We start from the raw sequence: 22,425 nt of genomic DNA, 5'->3' as shown, positions 1-22,425 counted from the left end.
CTTTCCTGAAAATTAACAGCAACCCAACTCAAGCATTAATGTTTTCCCAATAATAAGGCTCATTACATTATGTGGTAAAAAATGGGTGGATAAATTTTCACAATATTACAAATTCACTAACCCTACTTATACAGATGTACACAAATTATTAATGAAACTTCATACCTGTCCTCACAGAAATCTTCTGTGCAATCATTCTTCCACCAAGGACAGCCAATCCTGTACAAATTGCGTGACCAAAAATTCCACCAATTGTTACACCAACTACATCCTATAAAAAATAAAGTTATAAATTAGATTAAAAAATTCTACATCACTCAGTCACACATGAGAACATAACATCAGAACATACTTCTCTTGCAGCAAGGATGATAGTGGTCAACTGGGAACGATCACCCCATTCTGCGACGAATGTGAGAGTGAAAGACTGCAGAAAAATCCGTGAAATGAAATGCAGAACACTTCTGCCTGGTTTGGCTGACTTTCTTATAACTCCTGATTCAGGATCCTGAACAAGTGATGCAGCAGCTTCTTTCTCATACTTGAACAAACAAAAGGATTCATGTAACATCAATTCAACAATTTTTTATATCTGTCCAGATTTTTCAAAAAAATGTTAACAGTATTAGATTTTAATAATCATTACTGTGTGTCATAACATATTTAAACATCAAATGGTACATGAAAGTAAACAACACAAGCAGAAGTGAAATTTTAGGTTCATCCAGATTCAACAGATCAAATAAGAAGTTGTATCATTCATCTTTGTTGAGAGATTAAACAGAAATTACAATCAACTACACATAGAAAAATTTCTTCCCTTTAACTGGATTCATACACAGGTATGGATAAGTTATGTAACAAATATATTTTTTGAATTTAGGGTTACTTGTTAACAAACACAAAAGGGTTACAGGAAAGGAGGCCAATCAGCCTACAATTAGCAAATCCCCAAGTATCATGAAAAACACAGCAGGCAAGATGAGGGAGATCAATGATTAACAAATGTGAAAGTGAAGTGATTTTACTTAGTAAAACTTGTGTATTGAGCAGGCCCGAAGTATCATTGATCCAGTGTTGATCTGCACATCAGGACTTCACACGGCGACACTGACAACATCCCTGGGCATTTTCTTTCCTTCATGAAAGGTCATAATCCTCAACTTCGTACTTGACGTCCAACAAGCGACAAAAAGAGTAGCACTTTAGGAATTTCTGTAGTCCCACTTTCTGCAGTGGCTTAAAAATCCATACAAATCTCCCGGGCTGTATCCCACTGGCGGGTGCTTAGCATTATAGACCTTTCAGTCCTTTTACAGAAAGTCCAAACACAGTACACGAGACAGTTCTCTTGCTTCTTCACTGCTGGTGATGAGATTCTTAACATAGTCACCCAGTTGAAATAAAAACAGTACATACATTGTAATTTTGGCCTCATGGCCATGGAGCAGGAAGAATAGTGTGATACCTGTAGTGTACTGCTTCACTGTGTTGTATGCGAATGTCACAGTGGTCAGTACTGTATCCTAGCCTCTCTGTTCGACATCAACGTATATTAAGAGCATATCTGCCAATATCTTATTAAAGCATTCTTTGAGGTCATTCTTCTGTGGGTCATAGGCAGTTGTTATCTTGTGACAAAAATCTCAAATGGATAACTTTTCTGTAATCCGAGATTGTTAAATGGGTGACTCCTTGCTCCAAATGTCATCTTCTACAAGGAACCTTGCAGTTTACAGAGCTTCAGCAATCAGCACATCTGTTGTGATAGTGTAATGAGTGAGGTAGTCAGTGGAAATCAGCATCAATTACCATTTGTCGACTTCTGGAACCTCCCCCAGAGGTCGACTCCAATATGGTGGAATGACGCCAGCTGCAGGCGCAGTTAGTATCAGATCCCCAAAGATAATTTTGGCATGTGCTCTGCTGCCGGCAGTACTTACAGTGGCTCACATAGTGTAAAATACTGGCAGAGATCTGCATCTGATTCCGTCTAGAATCTTCATGAATCTGAGGTGACCAGATGTTGGAGTGCCATGGAAATACGTTAGGAAAGCTGGCAGTAGATGAGCTGGGATGATGTGCAATCATTTACACTTCACTGGATCATAGGTCCTCTTATACAATGTTTGGTTTAATAATTGGAATTACTCTCTGGTCAGTTTCCCTTCAAGGCTTCTATGATTTTTATCAATACTGGATCTTCCCTCTGTTCAGCAGCAATGTGATTTAATGTAGAGACGACTGAGATTCCATTCACAGTGTTGTGTTCCACCAAAGAATTTCGCGAAAGGCAGCTGGTGTCATATGTTTGCATCCACTTTTTTATACTACTGTGACATAGTAGTCTTGACGCCTCAGTACCCTTATCACTTGCTGACTGATGGATCCTTTAGGCTAGTAAGACAGCACAGAGAACAACAGCTTGTCTATTGTGAATGGTTTGACAAATAAATCTGGCCAGAACTTTACAATGGCCCAAACAATTGCATAGCACTTTTTCTCAGTTGCAGAGTAGTTCATCTTGAAATTTGAGTGTGTTCTGGAAGCAAGAGCTATCACTTTCTTGAATTTACACTAAAACTGCACACTAGCCTCACAACCGTTACTGTTAAAATGAAGTTCTGTCTCAGCATTCTTGTCACACATGTCTGGGACAGGAGAAGCTGCTAGCGTATCCTTATGGACAAAGAAAGATTTTTCTTGCACCTCTTTCAAGCAAAATTTGGCACTTCCCAACAGTAGTTCTTGCCTTGATACAGAAGTCCTTTATAAATTGGTGGCAGTGAGAGCACATTATGAGGATACTGCACACATCAAGAATTTGTTGATGAGTCGGAAAATCTGTGACTACTTTCATTTTCTCTGATAGTGACAATTCCACTCCTCTTTGCTAGCTGCCCCAAGAATTTTACTTTGTGGTTGGCGAAGAGACACTATTTCAGATTCAGGCAGAGTCCTGCAGTCTGAAGGCACTTCAACACAGCTGTCAGGTGGCTTAGATGTTCTTCAAATGTCTTTAAAAAATGACAATATCATCCAGATAGCAAAGACATGTCGTTAACTTGAAGTGTTGAAGCAAGTTCCTCATCATACATGCATAAGTAACTGGAGCTTTAAATATTCCAAGCAGCATAACTTTGAGCTAATGGAGGCCATCAGAAGTTATGAAGGCAGCCTTTTCCCAGTCAGCCTCGTCAATCCCAACTTGCCAGTGGTCCGTCTCCAAGCCCATCATTGGGAAATACCTTGCTCCTCAAGTAGTCTATGGTGCCACCAGCATGCAGCAATGAGTAACCATCCATTTTTGCGATTCTGTTCAGCACTCGGCAGTCAACACAGAAGTGCCATGTATGTTCCTTCTTCACAAGAAGAAGACATTCCACTCTGAATGTTCAATGATGTCATCTTGCAGCATATTCTCACTTCTTCCTGAATTATGCGTTGTTCAATACAAGTGCTGGCTAACTGGTGGATGATCCCCAGTGTTGATACATTGTTTTACTATAGGCAGCGTGGTTTGTCTTTTCTCCACTCTGGATTTGAAAGTACCAGAAAATTGGCACAGAACGGCTAGCAGATGCTGACACTGTTCCTACATCAGGCCAGATCCTATTGGCAGTTCAATAGTAGCTTCCTCTGTTGTGCTTTCTGTAGTGGTATGGAGCATGGTTCTTTGTTAATGGTATCAAGCTGTCGTTGCTGGACTGTTTTGGATGTTGCAATGCACATGTCTTTCAGAATGCTTTGTGTCTGCTCATGACAATTAGTTATTCAATCTTCTCCTTGACAATCTGTGACGTTTATGATCATCAATGGTATGTACATCTCTCTGTAAGCCCAAACAGCTTTTTGCAATTGATCCCCTCTATCACTAGGATTTCAGAACTGTGCAGAAGCAAGTTATCCTTACAACACTTTCTCTGCTCCCGAAATTATCCCAGCCTCAAACTACGGTAATCTACAGTTCCCCCACACCCTCTGCCCAACAGTTTGCACCTCCTTTATCATATCATCTCCTCTCTCTTCTCATCTCCCAGCCTCTGTGTGCCACCCTCTGCCAATCCACCTACCTGTCTTTCCCCTTCCTCACTACTTCCCATTTTCACTCCCCATTCCCCCTTCCCTCCCACAGCTTTCTGAAGCTGCGCCTGTTGACTTTCTAGCTCCTGCACAACCCACCAGACAGCACTCTTCACTACCCTCATCCGTAGCCTGCTATCCCTTTCCTGCCCCCTCCAGATTGCGGCTTCCATTCTATGACAGTTGCATTCTGGTCTGAGATGCTGTAGATGGTGGCTATGGGGCCTATCTGCAACTTTATGCTAAGTAACAATTTATCTTTTCCTTATACTGTAAATACTAAGTAACAAATATTTGCTGGTGATCAGATCTGAACTTACAAATCACAGCATGCCAGCCAGTGAGACTAACCACTACTCCACATTTCATGCTGCACAACTTGTGGCAATAGTTCCATGAGGCAGCTGCAAGTTATCTTAAGGTGAGGTTATTTGGAGTTGAAGTGGCTCATCAATTTATACAACGGTTCAATAGAAAAGTTCACGTGCCCTGTTGCAGGATTACAACATCACCGCAGAAGATGTTGTTATTGTGACTTTTCCGTGAGTAGTATAAAATCTATGTTTAACACTAGCTACCAATGCCAGTGTCATTAGGCAGTGAAAGGTGGTCCAGGTGGGAAAGATAACTGTGCCACCACTGAAGCCTCCTACTAAACAACTACATGGATAAAATTATATCAAAATCAGAATGAATTTTCACTCTGCAGAAGAGTGTGTATTGGTTTGTAACTTCCTGGCACATTAATACAGTGTACTAGTCCAGGACTCTAACCTGTGGGCAACGCCTAGGTCCCAAGTTCGAGTCACGGTACAGTCAGGTTTTAAAACCTTCCAGGAAGTTCACATTAAAAGCAGTTCACCATTACAAAATCACGACTCGGGGGAAGTCCCAATATTAACGGCTATAGAAATGCGTAATATACATCATTTTGTAGTAATAACTAGGGATCATATAGTAAATCTGACCAAGTAAGGTCATTTATGAAAGTGTACAAAGAGAAATTCAAAGTAAAAACTGTACAAGTTGGGCTCTCTATAGATAGTGGATGCAACAGAATCAAAAAGCAGCCTACAACAAGATTGGATACAATATTTGAAATACTCAACATTAAACATTTTGATCTGCAGTGCATGTGGAAACAGAGTCAGGCGAAAAATACTGTACATCTTGGTTGGTTTAAAAGAGAGGGGAAGGGACCAAACTACGAGGTCATTGGTCCCTTGTTCCTAATAAAACTGCCACAAGTGTGAGAATAAAACAGACGAGACACACAACACAAAATGGAAAGAAAGGAAAAATCACAAGAACGAAGGAAAGGCAACAAACACTAAAAGGAACAAAGGAGGACAAGAAAACAACAGAGAGATGCTAGAAACAGAAGAGAGTAAAACAAGCACACAGATTACAGTGGCTGGTCAACCACGAGAATAAAAAGGAGTAGCCAGCCACTCTGCAACACATTAAAACTTCCACCCTAAAAGCACTAGGGTAGAGGGCACAGATAGACAAAGGACATGGGCTTAAACTTAGATCAAATGATAAAACTAACCCTCACAAATAAAACGTAGAACTAAATCAGCCAATGAGGAGTTGTCAGATAAATTGAGCGGCAATGAGTCCAGTAACACAAGATTTCGTCAAAGGGCAGTCAAAGTGGGGCAGTGCAACAGAATATGGGCCACCGTTAACAGGGCGCCGTACCGACACTGAGGCGAGTCTTCACGGCACAAGAGGTAACTGTGGGCCGCCCAAACGTGGCCAATGCGGAGCCGGCAGAGGACAACTGATTCCCTGTGAGAGGTCTGCATGGAAGACTTCCACACATTTGTAGTCTCCTTAATGACGTGCAGTTTGTTGTGTGTACTGTTACGCCATTCCATCTCCCAAAGCCCAAAAACCCTATGGCGTAGGTCAGAAAGCAGGACAGGTTAAGAGATGCCCATCTCCAGAAGAGGTTTCCGCGCAGCCTTTTTGGCCAGCCTGTCTGCAAGTTCGTTGCCTGGGATGCCGACGTGTCCTGGGGTCCACACAAAAACAACTGAACGACAGGACTGGTCCAGGGCACAGATGGACTCCTGGATGGACGCCACCAAAGGACGGTGAGGGTAGCACTGGTCGATAGCTTGTAGGCTGCTCAAGGAGTCAGTACACGGAAGAAACGATTCCCCAGGGCATGAACGGATATACTGAATTGCACAAGAGATGGCCACCAGCTCTGCAGTGAATACACTGCAGCCATTGGGCAAGGAATGCTGTTCAATGTGCCCTCCATGGACATATGCGAAGCCGACATGAGCATCAGCCATCGAGCCATCGGTGTGGCCTCAGTACTCGTCAAGAATCGAAAGGAAATGGCAGTGGAGAGCCGCAGGGCCTAGGTGTACACCATGGAGGTGTACATGAATGGACCTCAAGTATAGGTGGTCAAGGCAAGGGCTCCAGTTCAGAAAGAAAGAATCGGACACAAACTGCAATTGGAAGCGCAGACCTGGGCCGCCGATGTGGGAGATGAACAGCCGTGGGTGGCAAAAGGAGAATGTGATTCGGATGCGCAGGAGAACTACGAATGTATGCTATGTAACTGGCCAGCAGTTGTGCACACTTAACCTGCAATGGAGGCACTCCGGCTTCCACTTGGACGCTGGTCACCGGAATTGTCCCAAAAGCTCCTGTTGCTAGGCGAACACCACATTGGTGCACTGGGTCAAGTAAACACTACACTAACGGTGCTGCCAAACCATAAACTAGACTCCCATAGTCAACAAGGGCTCTGTAAAGCTGCAGCAGCATAGAGCGATCTGCACACCAAATGGTGTTGCTCAGGAAGTGGAGGGTATTGAGGTGCTGCCAGCACTTCCACTTAAGCTGACGAAGGTGAGGAAGCCAAGTCAACCGGGTGTCGAACACCAGTCCTAAGAATTGATGTCTCTACTACAGTGAGTGGATAGTCATTAAGGTAAAGTCAGCATAGAAAACTGTACTGCACAGTTGATGGAAAAATATGCACCCAGGAGGGTGACCTCACCCAACAGTTGGAGAATGAGCACAAGTGCAGATCCATGTCGACAAAGGATGCGATACATCTCAGCACATGATGGAAACGATGCACCAGGTAAGGTGCCCTTCCCCAATTCACTCCCTCTTCGGGAAAATTTTGGAAAATGGAGGTCAAACCCTACAGGGGACCATCACATAAAGGCCGAAACATGTGAGACTCCTTTTAGTCACCTCTTACTACAGGCAGAGAATACCTCGGGCCTATTCTTACCCCCGAACCTGCAGGGAGAGCGGGGGGGGGGGGGGGGGGTATGCAGTAAGTGACAAAAAGAGTGCAAAACAGCATCTTCAGCAAAATGTGTTAAATGGTACATTATACACAATAATGTAGCCTGCTATACTGTTCTATCTATAGGCCAGTGGAGAATAAGTAAATTAGTAACACCGACGGACAATGACTTGAGGAATAACAGAGGCAGTGAGTAAGCTTACTATATACTAGGAAGATAACAAATAGTATCCCAACAACACATGAGAGCAACATTCAACCTAATGCATTTTTGCAAGTTTGATCCATAAGATCCTACTGTTGGTGCTGGAGGGGCCTCTGATGTCATGCTCTGTAGAGTGTTAGGTGCTGTCAGTCACATAACCAACAGAAATTCTTGTGTTATGTAGAGATCAGTACCTATACCATCACTTGAGGATTCTTCTCCTTCCTGGTCATGGGGTTTCATTCCTTGAACATATCTATGTAAAAAAAAAAAAAGCACCCGTAGATGAATATTTGCCCGCATTCCCAATATCATGTGTTACTGAAGACTATTCATTCCCTATTTATAGAATGATTCATAGAGAATTTACAAGCACATTCTCTGTATTCTTGGGGCTGGACTAGTTGTTTTATTTTAAGATGCTTGAAGGGTAAGTTTAACTTTCCTAGATCAAAATCTATACACAGCCAAAATGGAGATGGAAAATGACAACTGCTTTTACACAGACACGAAGTCTTGCATTTGAACCTTGTTGTTCCACTTCTCAAATGAAAAAGAAAAGGGCAAAAGACTAGGAGCAAAATAGCACACTACACTTTCTCTGCTGTAAGTGCAACACCATTATCTTCACAAGTGGAGAATGTAGGATATAATAGTAACGAAAGCTTTGCATAGGGTAAAATAACTCTCAAAGTTTCCAAAAGAAGACAGAGCAAAATACACATCTCTGCAGGATCTTATTTCACTATGTTAACATGTTTACTCATAATGGGTACAAAATATAAGCATTTCTTCGTAAGTTTAAAATCTGCACATCTCTACAGAGAAGGAAACAATCAGTGACAGTCTCAAATTACTTGGAAGCAATTACATTCTATAGGTCTCCTACAGCAAAGTAGTATAATTGTTACTTTAGTACAGTCAGTCAGTGAAATCTCTGATAGCTGGCAGCACTGTTGATGGCTTTCACCTCAAAGCACAAATGGCTGCAGACAGAAATAATAGTCACCTACAGAAATGCAGCAACACTAAGGCACTGCCATACAAAATCTTGTTACACGATCAGTTGAGGTAGATGTTCACTTCAGGCCCACTTCAACAGTCAGGTATCTCTTCCCTCAGTCTCTACTATAGGTGTAAGAATGGTTACAAAAAAATTTACACTTATTATAAAGTCGAACAACTTACTGTCAGTGTAAGTGGATTTAATGCAATGAACATTAATACATGAAGATAATGGAGACTAATAATAGCAACAGAGGCAAAATACCTAAGTGTAACCTTTGAGTTAGTGTAGAATATGATAAAATCTGTCAGCACTATATGGTTACTACAGAGATATACAACTGTATATCTTAACTATCAAGGAACTGGGACCCCTACAGGGGATGTGGTGTTTTTTTATTATTATTATTAATGCCCTTGGTGGTAGTGCACATATAGCGTATATGGCTATTTCATTGTGTGCCGCAGTTGGTTACTGGTAACTGTTTGCACAATGAATGGTGGGAAGTGAACTCAATGAATCATAAGTTGGCAGCCAATCCAAATGCTCATTCATAATTTCCACTGGTTCATAAATAATGTTAGCTGACATCTTGTTCTATTAGTTTAAATTAAACCACATCGTCTGAACTTTCAGCAAAATTAGAAATAAGACATACAAGTGGGTTACTCCAAATGACGAACATGTATCTCGGGAGACACTATGCAACAATCTATTATGACACTTGTATTCTCATATTGAGATCTGTTGGCTTTGGTAATTCACAACAAAACTGTCACATTCCAACCTAACTGACACAATGGGATTCGCTACTGGTCAGTCCATCGGCACAACTAGACTTTTTTCCATTTATATTTGTTGGCTTCACAAACTCTCAAGGAAACGATCACATCCCAACCTAAAATACAGCTCAGGCTTCATTAAAAGTCAGTCTGTCTGCACATCTAGTTTTCCTCCCACTATCCACATTGAAAAAAATGTCATCTATACTTATCTTCCGCTGAAAGATATCATTATATTCACCAATTCTCAGTGGCTACTACACTGAAGAGCCAAAGAAACTGGTACTCCTGCCTAATATCGTGTAGGGTCCCCATGAGCATGCAGAACTGTCGAAGCACAATATGACATTGACTCTACTAATGTCTGAAGTAGTGCTGGAGGAAACTGACTCCATGAATCCAGCACCTAGTGCTCTTCTGAACAGCATGTTGCAAGGCATCCCAGACATGCTCAATAATGTTCATGTCTGGAGACTTTGGTGACCAGCGGAAGTGTTTAAACTCAGAAGAGTGTTCCTGGAGCCACTTTGTAGCAATTCTGGATGTGCAGGGAGTCACACTGTCTTGCTGGAATTGCCCAAGTCCATCGGAATGCACAATGGACATCATGATGCAGGATGCTTACATACGTATCACCTGTCAAGAGTCTTATCTAGACATATCAGAGGTCCCCACACCATTCCAGTGCCCCCACCAGCTTTAACAGTCCCCTGCTGACATGCAGGGTTTATGGATTCACGAGGTTGTCTCCATACCCGTACAAGTCCATCCGCTCAATACAATTTGAAACGTTACTTGTCTGACGAGGCAACATGTTTCCAGTCATCAACAGTCCAATGTTGGTGTTGACGCGCCCAGACGAGGTGTAAAGCTTTGTGTTGTGCAGTAATAAAAGGTACGCGAGTGCGCCTTCAGCTCTGAAAGTTCATATCAGTAATGTTTTGCTGAATGGTTCACATGCTGACATTTGTTGATGGCCCAGCATTGCAATCTGGCACAATTTGTGGAAGGGTTGAACTTCTGCCGTGTTGAATGACTCTTCATTCGTCATTGGTCCCGTTCTTGCAGGATCTTTTTCCAGCCACAGTGATGTCGGAGATTCACAGTACAATCGTGAAATGGTCATATGGGAAAATCCCCACTTCATCGCTACTTCAGAGATGCTGTGTCCCATCGCTGTGCGCTGACTATAAACTCCCTTAAATTTTGATAACCTGCCATTGTAGCAGCAGTAATCAATCTAATAACTGCACCAGACACTAGTTGTCTTATATAGGCATTGCCGACCGCAGTGCCATATTCTGCCTGTTTACGTGTCTCTGTACTTGAATACCAGTTTCTTTGGCGCTTCTGTGTATATACTATCATCTGATTGCTACGACTGATCAAAACAAATTGACAATGGCAATACACAGCAGGAGAGCCTGGTACACTGTAAGTGCACTTTAGTCATGCCTCCAGATATATTCAAAACTTCAAAATAATCAGATAACAATGGGGGAACAAGGTAGTTCAGTGGAATGCAAATGCAACTACAGCATACAGACTGTACATATTAAAATCAGTTGGTTCTGTCAAACTTACAGCCAAACTATGGTCTTCCAAACTAATAAAGACTGCAGATAAATCTGTAGTCACAATCTTAATGTAAAAGAAATTGCTTGTTTTCATGACACACTCACTGGTTTAGCCAACTCTCAGTCAATCTTCCAACCTGAAACCTACCCTAGACCTCACCCTATGGTACAAATCAGTTTATCAACATAATTTTCAATCCAAGTTTGTATACATCACATCCAAGTCTAAAACTGTACTTTGTAAACCACTATGAAGTCCATGACAGACTATACTTCCCATTCTACCACTTATTACGGTTTTTCCCTCATTTCATTCACAAACGGGGTCCAGGACGAATGATTGCTTAAATGCTTCTGTGTGTGGTAACTTGTTTCATCTTGTCTTCGTGATCCCTTTGAGTGCCACATAGAAGATTGTAACATATTTATAGATTCATCACTTAAAGTTGATTCTAGAAACTCTGTAAGTAGATTTTCTTGGGATAGTTTGCATCTATTTCAAGCATCTATCAGTAGAGTACTTTCAGCATCTCTGTGACATTCTCCCCAACGGTCGAAAGAACCTATGACCATTAATGCTGCCCTTCTTTATAAATATTCAATATCTGCTGTCAGTCCTATTTGGACTACTTCCCCACAGTACGCTACGATGGATTGCACAAGTGTTTTGTATGCAATATCTGTAGTAGCCACCAGAAAGATCGCGGGAGGCGCACATTGGCACGGCGCGTCACGGACAGTAGTTGCTGCAAGTAGAGTGCCGTCCACCAGAGGGCACGCGAGAACTTGGACGCGACCTCTGCCGGCATGACAACAACAACAACAACTCCGGCAGCACGGGCCGTGCCCAGGCAGTTAACATCGGGCATGCCTAGGAGACAGTCCCGGTCTACGCTAAGTGAAGTGCGACGTAAACGTGAACAGTGTTACTACACAATTGGCGACGAGTAGGGTCGTTCTTTCGCGTGTTGCGTCATTGTTCCAGTTTCGCAGTTTCTCCTCGGCATGGAGGATTTGGTGCGAGTTTTGGTTGCGCAGCAGAGGGAACTCATGGCCACCATGAAACAAGTGCTTCCGGCGTTGCTTTCCACGCCGTCTGCTCCGGCGCAGTTCCCTCCTCCCTTTCCCCCGTATGACGAGACTGCGGAGGATTGGGACGCATATGAACATCGCCTTCGGCAGCATTTCCAGGCGTTTCATGTCGCCGATGCGGAGGTATGTCGTGCTCTCTTCTTGTCTTGGATATCTCCCTCGCTGTATCACGTTTTGCGGCAGCTAGCGCCATTGCAGGAACCCTCGTCCTTGACTTTTGACGCATTGTGTTCGTTGCTGTCTTCATATTATCGCCGCCGCACGCATGTTGTGGCGGCTAGGGTCGAGTTCTATCAATGCAAGAAACAGCCCCATCAGTCTTACCGGGCGTGGGCCGCAACCCTGCACGGTCTTAGTCGCAAGTGTCATTTTGTCACGGAGCAGTTGCGAGAGTCGTATGCCCACGTTATGGTACGCGACGCCATTGTTCGTTCGGCCCCTGATAGGGAGGTCCGGCAACGGGCCCTGCAGTTAGAAGACCCTTCCCTCGAGGAAGTACTGTCCATCGCTCAATCGTACGAAGTCTCTCACACGGCAGGTCAACAGCTGGAAGCGTGGTGCGACGTCGCGGAGGTTCAGGGTGGCGCGGCCGCGTCCACTGTGTCCGGGGTGGACGACGTGCGAGCGGTACAATCCGGCCGTTACGGTCGCTCCCGCACGGTGCGTAAACAGAATTCCGGCCGCCGGCCCCTGTTGCCGTCCTGTGCGTCGTGCTATATACATCACGATCGGTCAGAGTGCCCCCAGCGTTGGGCCGTTTGTCGCAAATGTAATAAAAAAGGTCACATTGCTAAAGTTTGCCGCTCAGCCTCCAAAGCATCGAAGGAAGCAAGTGCAGCGGACATGGACGTTGACATTCAGGAAGTTTCATCGGGCCAGGCTCCCGACGCATCGGCCCACAAACTCTTTATCGAGGTGTCGGTTCGTTCGCGCCGGTTACAACTGCAAGTAGATACGGGCGCGGCAGTTTCGCTGTTGAATGCAAAAACTTATTCTGACCTTGGATCGCCCCCGTTGGCGCCAGTTTACCGGCGTCTACGCGGTTATGGTAAACAGTTCATTCCCCTACTGGGTCAATTCACTACCGACGTGACTTACAAATCAGTCACTCGGCCTATTACTTTTATTGTTGTCAGTGATGCGAGCTCCGCTAACCTTTTTGGCCTGGATGCCTTTCAAGCTTTCGGTTTTTCTATTGCTGACACCATACAGTTGGTCTCCGAAGACGTTCCCTATCACTCATTGGAATCTTTGATCTCAGACTTTCCAGATATTTTTGAGGAGGGCCTGGGGCGTGTTTCCGATTTTGAAGCTCACTTAACGTTGAAGGCGTCGGCTCGCCCGCGTTTTCTACGCGCGAGACAGATCCCCTTGGCTCTCCGCCCTCAGGTAAAGGAAGAGCTAGACCGGCTGACAGCCCTAGGGGTCGTTCTTCCCGTTTCTTCCAGTGAGTGGGCTTCGCCCCTTGTTATTGTCAAGAAGCCCTCGGGAAACTTACGTCTTTGTGGCGATTTCAAGGCCACCATTAATTCCCAATTGGTGGTGGACACCTATCCTTTGCCTCGTGCTGATGAATTGTTCTCCGCCGTGGCGGGAGGCCAATATTTTTCGAAAATCGATCTGTCGGAGGCTTATCATCAGATACCACTTGATGAGGACTCCAAACGGCTGGCAGTCGTCAACACCCCGTTTGGCCTTTACCAATACCAGCGGTTGGCTTTTGGAATATCCAGTGCCCCGGCGATATTCCAGCGTTATCTTGAGCATGTCACGTCGACAATCCCTCATTGTATTAATTACCTGGATGACATAATTGTCACAGGCCGCAGCACGAAGGAACACTTGCAAAACCTTCGCACCCTCTTTCGCAAATTCAGGTCTGTGGGCTTGCGTTGCAACCTGCATAAATCAACCTTCTTCCAACCGTCCATTGAGTATGTGGGCTACACCATATCTCGGCATGGCATCCAACCACTAGGAAGTTTGGTCCAAGGTATCGTCAACCTTCCTCGGCCCACTTCGCTGAAAGAGTTACAAGCTTTTTTAGGCAAGACAGCCTATTACCACCGGTTCATTCCCAGGGCTTCCACTATAGCCCACCCCCTGTACTGCCTTCTGCACAAGGGTGTTCCTTTTGATTGGTCGCCTGCATGCGAGCGAGCGTTCACCGCGTTGAAGGGCCTCCTCACTTCAGCCCCTTGTTTGGCTACTTTTGATCCCCGTAAGCAGTTGGTCCTGGCTACAGATGCTTCGCAGTATGGGGTGGGGGCGGTCCTGGCCCATCGCAACGCAGACGGTTCCGAGGAACCACTGGCGTTTGCGTCTAAAACGCTTAGTCCCGCGCAGGCCCATTACTCCCAGGTGGAAAAAGAGGCTTTGGCCATTGTCTACGCTGTTACCAAGTTTCACCCTTTCTTGTACGGCACGAAGTTTCAGTTAATCACGGACCATAAGCCGTTAATATCGTTATTTGGCCCCGCCTCTCAGATTCCGGATAGGGCGGCCCACAGACTACAGCGCTGGGCCTTGTTCCTCTCTAAGTACCATTATGACATACATTTTCGCCCTACAGGACAGCATGCCAACGCCGACGCTCTTTCCCGTCTTCCGGTGGGCCCGGATCCTACGTTCGATCGAGAGGAGATTATGTGTTTTCATTTGGATGTGGCATCCCGCCAAGCAGTTGATGGCTTTCCGATCACTAGTTCTCGAGTCGCCAGGGAAACGGCGGCTGACCCGGTTCTCCGGCAAGTAGTTCGCCTCATTCAGCAGGGGTGGTCCTCCCGCCCTCCGGGCCGGGCCTCGGACCCTCTTCGTAATTATTTTCTTCTACGAGACCGCCTCTCGGTCTTGGAAGGAGTTCTCCTTCTGGCTACCGATGATACAGCTCCCCGCGTGGTTGTTCCTGCAGGTTTACGAAGGGAGGTCCTCACGTTATTACATGCGGGGCACTGGGGTGTTTCCCGTACTAAAACCTTGGCTCGCCGACATGTGTACTGGCCCGGTATTGACAGAGAAATTGAGCACTTGGTGGCCGCCTGTTCCCAGTGCGCGAGCCAACAAGCATCTCCCAGGGCAGCGTCCTCTTCATGGCCGCCGCCAACCCAAGCATGGGAACGTGTTCACATCGATTTTGCGGGCCCGTTTCTCAATGGCTTTTGGCTCATTGTCATTGATGCTTATTCCTGATTCCCATATGTGGTTCGCTGCTCCTCAACCACTTCAGAAGTTGCCATCCAGGCACTAGCAAAAATCTTTTCTGTGGAAGGTCTGCCAATCACCCTGGTCTCAGACAATGGACCGCAGTTTATTTCGCAGACCTTCCAGGATTTTTGTAGGCGCTTCGGTATTCGGCACGTTTGCTCTCCCCCCTTCCATCCACAATCGAATGGGGAAGCCGAGCGCATGGTGCGCACATTTAAGACGCAGATGAAAAAGTATGTGCACGAATTTCCTGCAGAGGATGCCTTGACGTTTTTCTTGACGGCATACCGGACCACACCAATGGGCGACCGCAGCCCCGCAGAGCTCCTCCATGGGCGTCAATCTAGGACTCTGCTGCACCTCCTCCGGCCTGGTCCTCGCCAGTCTTCACACAACGGAGTACCTGGTTTTCCGCTGGGTATGTCGGTCTGGGCCCGTGGGTTTGGTCGCAATCCACGTTGGATACCGGCGGTGGTCCTGCGCCGAAATGGCCGCCGGCTCTATACCTTGCAGGCGGGGGATCGGGTGGTACGTCGTCACCAAAATCAGCTACGTCCACGGTCGGGCACCCACCCTCCGACCTCTCGGACACCGGCTTCCCCATTGCCGGCACCTGTAGTGGTTTCACAGGGGACGTTACCTCCTCTCCCCGCTGTGACTCTGCCGCACTGCGACGGTTCTCGGCCTTGGCAGCCTCCAGTAGATCCAGTACCGGCATCGCCATCATTCGAGAGGCCCCAGCGAGAGCCGGCCCCCCTAGCAGGTTCGGTTTCTCAGGGGGCTAGTTCACCTGTGGTTGTCCCTTCCCCTTCGTCCCCACCACTGGGTCTTGCCCCTCCCGAGGTGGAACGGGATCCGGAGTTCGACAGCTTGTCACCCGTTCTGTCCCGAGCTCCGGTTGGGGGACGACGGGGACCTCTTCGTGTGGGTCACTTCCAGCCGTATTCGAAGGTTCCAGCTCGAGGGTTGGCAGATCCCCTCGACTCCGGCCATCCCATGGATGTGGAGGTCATCGCTCCTGCCCGACGCTCCACCTTCCGACGCAGTGGATCACAGTGGCTTCACCCCCCGAAGGAGGAGGAGTGTAGTAGCCACCAGAAAGATCGCGGGAGGCGCACATTGGCACGGCGCGTCACGGACAGTAGTTGCCGCAAGTAGAGTGCCGTCCACCAGAGGGCACGCGAGAACTTGGACGCGACCTCTGCCGGCATGACAACAACAACAACAACTCCGGCAGCACGGGCCGTGCCCAGGCAGTTAACATCGGGCATGACTAGGAGACAGTCCCGGTCTACGCTAAGTGAAGTGCGACGTAAACGTGAACAGTGTTACTACAATATCCTTCGTAGTCAGATTGCATTTCTCTAGCATCCTACCAATACACCATCATCTGCCACCTGCTTTACCTAAGACTATGTGATCTTTACATTTCATCTACCTAAAGATTGTTACACATAAACAATGGAAACTCCAGGATGGAATACTGACAATATTACGAAAAGGATAGATTGCTACTTACTATATGGTGGAAATGTTGAGTCGCAGACAGGCATAACAAAAAGCGCGCTAAACAAGTAAGCTTTTGGACAAAAGGCCTTTTCCTTAAGTAGACCAACACACACACACACACACACACACACACACACACACACACACACACAGAGCCCCACCTTGCCTGGTCAGCAAGGTCGAGCCTCAGTGGCCTGAGTTATGTTTGCACGGTGTGTGTGTGTGTGTGTGTGTGTGTGTGTGTGTGTGTGTGTGTGTGTGTGTGTGTGTTTTTTTTTACTTCCGAAAAAGACCTTTTGTCTGATAGCTTACTTCTTTAGCAATCTTTTTATTGTGCCTGTCTGTGGCTCAATATCCCCACTACAGGAAGAGTAGCTATCTATTCTTTTCATAATAACATAACTGCTACACCCAGGTATTTGTATGCATCGACTGATTCCAACTGTGGCTCACTGGTATTATCATAGGCTATTATGTTTTTTCACTTTATGAAGTGCACAATTTTACATTTATGAAGACTTAAGGCAAGTTGAAACTCTTTGCACCACTTTGAAATCTTATTAAGATCTGACAAAATACATGCACAACTTCTTTCAAACAGTACTTCATTATAGATAACTGCATTGCTTTCAAAAATTCTGGAATTACAATTAATACTGTTCACAAGGTCATTAACACGCAATATGAACAGCAATGGTCCCAACTTGCTTCCCTGGGGAACACCTGAAGTTATTTCCTTATCTATTGATGACATTCGATCCAAGAAAACTTGCTGCATCCTTTCTGCCAAAAAATCCTCGATCCAGTCACAAATTTCACTTGATACCCCATTCAGTCATACTTTTGATAAGCGTAGATTTAGCACTAGGACGGGTCGACAGAAGCGTCCGATCCCACGCGTCAGCTTTGACCCGTGACGTAAGGGTGTTGTCATGTGTGACGTCATGACGGCGCGGAGTTTGGTTTGAGTGTGGCTGTCTCCAGTTCTGTTTTATCTTATTTTATTTACTTTTCTCATCTGTTCGTTCTATTTTTTTTTTTTTAATTTAAAAACACTTATTACTTATTTTAATTATCTGTTTCCTCCAATTTCTGTTTTAGTTTATTATATTTATCTTTCTGATCTGTTCGTTCTATCCCATGAGATTTTTTTTAAAAAAAGACAAAAACACTAATCAGCTACTGAAGCATCTTTATCTTCTATGGGTTGCAGGGGTTACAACCCCTGGGGAGGTGGGTGGATATTCATGCATGGCTGTCTTCACTTACACGTTGTAGCTACGCAAGGCGTCTAAATTTGTGTATATTTAGTTTGCCCCCCACCCAAAACACCCCATTTGCCGCGCTTGTCCCGTTAGTGTCATTAGGCTTCTTGTGGAAAGTGTGTGTGTTTGTTTTTGTTTCCGCCATATTTGTGACGTCATTGGTCAAAGCAGACGGGCGGGATCGGACGCTTCCATATTTCCCACTAAGACAAATGTTTTTCAGAAATCAAGAAGTACTGCATCTACCTGCCTGCCTTGATCCTAAACTTCCAGTAAGTCAGGAGAAAAGTGTGTGCGGGGTTTCACATGATCAATGTTTTCAGAATTCATACTGGTTGGCATGGAGGCGGTCACTCTGAGATACTTCAATTCGTTTTAGCTCATAATAGGCCTATGTTCTAAGACGCTACAACAAATAGATGTCAAGGATGTTCTACAGCGGTACCCTTCCTGTAGACAGGTATGACCTGTCCTTTGTTCCAACTACTAGGCAAGGGTTTTTTGTTCAAGGGATCTACAGCAGATTTTATAGTTACAGGAGAAGCATACTCAGCAACATTGTCTGTTTCAATCATGTTTTCACTGGTACAAGACTAGAGTTTAGCATTCCTGCTTTTACTCTGCTACTCTCAATTTCAGTTCCTGTCTAATGCGTGAGTAACTGGATACCAATTTTGTTGCCACTAACAGCCGTCGACACATACATGTGTGTGTGTATGAATTATAACTATAATGTGTCTTATATGTTGTATAGTGTTGTGCTGAATGGTCAGACGACAAATGTAAACAATAAAATAAAATAATTCCAAAGATAATGTTCACAGTGACTTAACTGGTCAAATCAGAATAGCATAATTGAGAACTTTGCTACAGCCTACTCTGCAATAAGCATTCAAAAAAAAATGTTATGCATAAATTTCATATAACAGTGAAAGCTGACACTAACATAGTTCAGAAAATATTTAAGACCTTTGCGATAGGAGAATTCAAATATTTTGCTAAACTACTTTAGGCTACTATTATTTGGTATGGAATCCTCACTGTAATACTGTCAAAGCCCATGTAATCTAAGAATAGGTAAGACTTTACAAAGACCACCTGGGAGATGGTGGAACAGCTGAATTGTGAGTATATTTATTTATTCCTTTAATCGTTGGGCTGGAGATGGATGGGTTAAGATAAGTGATTAGTTTTTATTGTTGAAAGTAATAACACACTTGTTCTTAATCATACATTCCAGGCACCATCGGGGGGAGGGGGTGGGAGGTAGTTGTAAACTTCAGCAGAAGAATCTTCATTTCCAACCCATTTAATATGACTCACCTCATCTTCTCTTTTTCGTATATCGGACTGCACTTCCTCAAACTCTTCCTGTCCTTCATTAGGCGACATGTAATAACCTTCCTTCAGCATCTTGAGCCCAAACAACAAAAATAATGCTGTCGAAATGTAGTATGTGTAGGCACGGGGGATAATTGTTGCAGCAAGACCAAAAACAGCTGTAACATTTACAAAGCAAAAAGTTAATTAACTATTCATAAAGCACACTATTAATTATCTATTTGTAATATGTGCTGTACCAAAGCTATGGCCGCTAAGGACCTATTATATTCTAAAGTAAGTGGAAATTTAATCTACGCACATCGGAGGCGGTGACCATACTGACAGCATTAAAAATTTGAGGGGTTATATTTGCAAAATATATTCCATGTCTGTGTACTGAAACACAGCTACAAGTGGTATTGAGCGACCAACTGAAAAGCCATAACGCAAAAGAACACAGCGATATAAACCAAGTTATTGACAGAAAGATCTCTGCACTAAACTGAATCCATATTACTAAACAAAATAAAGAAAAGAACTAATAACCTGATAAAATAGTCATAAGTATTAATGCTGAAATAGCACCCAGAAATACTGTAAGGCGTGGATGTCTCATTGCCATGATAGCTGCGATGAAAAATGTTTTGTCGCCCAATTCGGAGACAATAATAACTGATATTGACGCAATAAATGCGTGTATGAATCCGAGATTTGTAGTTTTTTCGCTGCCACTTTGAGTGTGAGCTTCAGCATTGTCACGGGCTTTCTGGAAAAGGAGGAAAAATCAGTTTCACAACAGTGATAAAAAGACAAGAGTAGCAGTACTTCATTATAAATTTACTTACTGATTGAGGACTAATTGGTTGTTCCACATCGACAGGTTCTTTTTCTGCACGTGTTAATGCCACGACGATTAAGACGACACACAATATTCTTTTAATTGAGGAAGTCATGTTTCTTTACGCTAAATAATTACTTCGGCCGATAAGGAAGATTTGCAATTCACTAGTGCTGTACGGAATTACGAATCATTTGATACTGCTTGGGCACGAAAAATCAAACACAAACAAATGTTTGGCTTTCAAAGCTAAAGTGTCTGCTAGCGTTGCACACAGTGTAAGCTGTCTCAGTCTTTTTCATTTACTCTATGTTAGTAGGTAATTTGTAATAATAAACCTCATTATTGCCTTACGGACGCATTCATTATCACCTCCAGTGCACAAAACCCATGTTTAATTGCGTGTGTACAACTTGGATCACTTTCGGCGCCCCGTCACAATTCTGTCTTCGATACTGTCGAGTGTCGACAAGGCATTCGGGATACGTTCAACACTTCGAGTGTCGTCTTAGGCGATGTAGCGCCGTAGGCTAAACACTCTGAAAGATAACGACACGAGGCGATGCGATAACAGTTCACTTCAGTTACGAGTACCTTATTGTGATAACATGTTTATTATAGTTCATTTTTCAATACTTAGAGTTTAATCGGAGCCGTTGGATCTTTCCACTCATTTCTATTTCGTCTATTGTCAGCACTGCGCTGTCAGCTGAGTGAATTTATGTTTTGTTTGGTTTTGTTGGTAGTAAACTGTGCCACCGGTGAAGGATTGTTTGGATACTGTGTTCACTGTGTTGTGTAACGTTATTGTTGACCATCAAGAAGATCCATGTAAATTGCGCACAGTGTAGATTGTCAACTAGTTATTAAGTCTTGTCTGGCGTCAAACATTTGCAAGTGTGTACGAAATATTGACATTAACGGAAAAGCACTATTGAAATGGAGGAAACGCTGTGGTACATGCAGAGAGATATCCTGGAAATTATATTCAGTCATTTGGACGGAGTCTCTCTCAGTAGAGCACAACAAGTTTGTGCAGCATGGAATGAAGTTCTGCGTGATATGTACGAAGTAAGTGTGCTTCCAGGATACACACTTATGTTAGAAATTAGCCAATTATATGCTCGTTATTTACTTCAGCCAAGTTATACAGTTCACGAACTTCAACTGCCATATCGTTTCAACTCGTTAGTATATGACGTTTACTGTTATTTGGAATGTTTTTAGACGAACTGTGTTGTAGTCATAGCATTGCAATATATTTGAAGTGCAGTGCCTGCACACCAATGTGGATTTGTTCATTTGGATGACAGCAACTATGCATAATGAAACTTACGTTATAGGCATTTAAATGGTCATTTGTGCTTGAGGAAAACTTTACAAGCAAAGCTCAGACGTCTGAATGAAAGTCAGTCGCCAGAAAGACTGCTCACCAGTATTGGACCCAGAGTTTTGATGTAGGCATCGCTGTGAACATCGTGTATAGTTTATTTCGTACCTCAGCTCAGAATGTTGTTGACTGTTTGCCACTGAAATGTAGATGGAGCTGTTGTTATAGTCTTCAGTCCAGAGGCTGGTTTGATGCAGCTCTCCATGCTACTCTATCCTGTGCAAGGTTCTTCATCTCTGAACAACTACTGCAATCTACATCCTTCTGAATCTGCTTAGTGTATTCACCCCTTGGACTCTCTCTACGATTTTTACCCTACACGCTGCAATCCAATACTAAATTGATGATACCTTGATGCCTCAGAATATGTCCTACCAACCGATCCCTTCTTCTAGTCAAGTTGTGCCACAAACTCCTCTTCTATATTCAATACCTCCTCATTAGTTGTGTGATCTACCCATCTAATCTTCAGCATTCTTCTGTAGCACCACACTTTGAAAGCTTCTAGTCTCTTCTTGTCTAAACTATTAATTGTCCTTGTTTCACTTCCATACATGGCAACACTCCATACAAATACTTTTAGAAAGGACTTCACTTAAAATCTATACTCAATGTTAACAAATTTCTCTTCTTCAGAAATGCTTTCCTTACCATTGCCAGTCTACATTTTATATCCTCTCTACTTCCACCATCATCAGTTATTTTGCTCCCCAAATAGCAAAACTCATTTACTACTTTAAGTGTCTCATTCCCTAAACTAATTCCCTCAGCATCACCTGATATAATGCAGCTACATTCCATTATCCTCATTTTGTTTTGTTGATGTTCTTCTTATATCCTCCTTTCAAGACACTGTCCATTC

At 44.2% G+C, this 22,425-nt stretch overlaps 2 protein-coding genes across 2 annotated transcripts in view; one reads left to right on the top strand and one right to left on the bottom strand.

Moving 5' to 3' along the window:
* Positions 1 to 20,675, bottom strand: part of LOC126198606 (transmembrane protein 165) — a 31,923-nt gene extending 11,248 nt beyond the window's left edge. Inside the window, exons 1-5 of the mRNA XM_049935058.1 lie at positions 20,181 to 20,675; positions 19,882 to 20,101; positions 19,336 to 19,511; positions 353 to 541; positions 166 to 271 (exon numbers count right to left, since the gene is read on the bottom strand). Of these exons, the coding sequence (XP_049791015.1) occupies positions 166 to 271; positions 353 to 541; positions 19,336 to 19,511; positions 19,882 to 20,101; positions 20,181 to 20,288 (799 nt within the window). The 5' untranslated portion in view covers positions 20,289 to 20,675. The remainder of the gene's footprint in view (positions 1 to 165; positions 272 to 352; positions 542 to 19,335; positions 19,512 to 19,881; positions 20,102 to 20,180) is intronic.
* Positions 20,676 to 20,789: 114 nt separating this feature from the next.
* LOC126198605 (uncharacterized) overlaps positions 20,790 to 22,425 on the top strand; it is a 92,204-nt gene continuing 90,568 nt past the window's right edge. The window contains exon 1 of the mRNA XM_049935057.1: positions 20,790 to 21,244. Coding sequence (XP_049791014.1) covers positions 21,113 to 21,244 — 132 coding nt within the window. The 5' untranslated portion in view covers positions 20,790 to 21,112. The remainder of the gene's footprint in view (positions 21,245 to 22,425) is intronic.

This window comes from Schistocerca nitens, chromosome 8, assembly GCF_023898315.1.
Source record: "Schistocerca nitens isolate TAMUIC-IGC-003100 chromosome 8, iqSchNite1.1, whole genome shotgun sequence".
NCBI classification, from domain to species: domain Eukaryota; kingdom Metazoa; phylum Arthropoda; class Insecta; order Orthoptera; family Acrididae; genus Schistocerca; species Schistocerca nitens.
The sequence above is the reverse complement of the archived record's forward strand: the minus strand, read 5'-3'. Positions and strand labels throughout refer to the sequence as shown.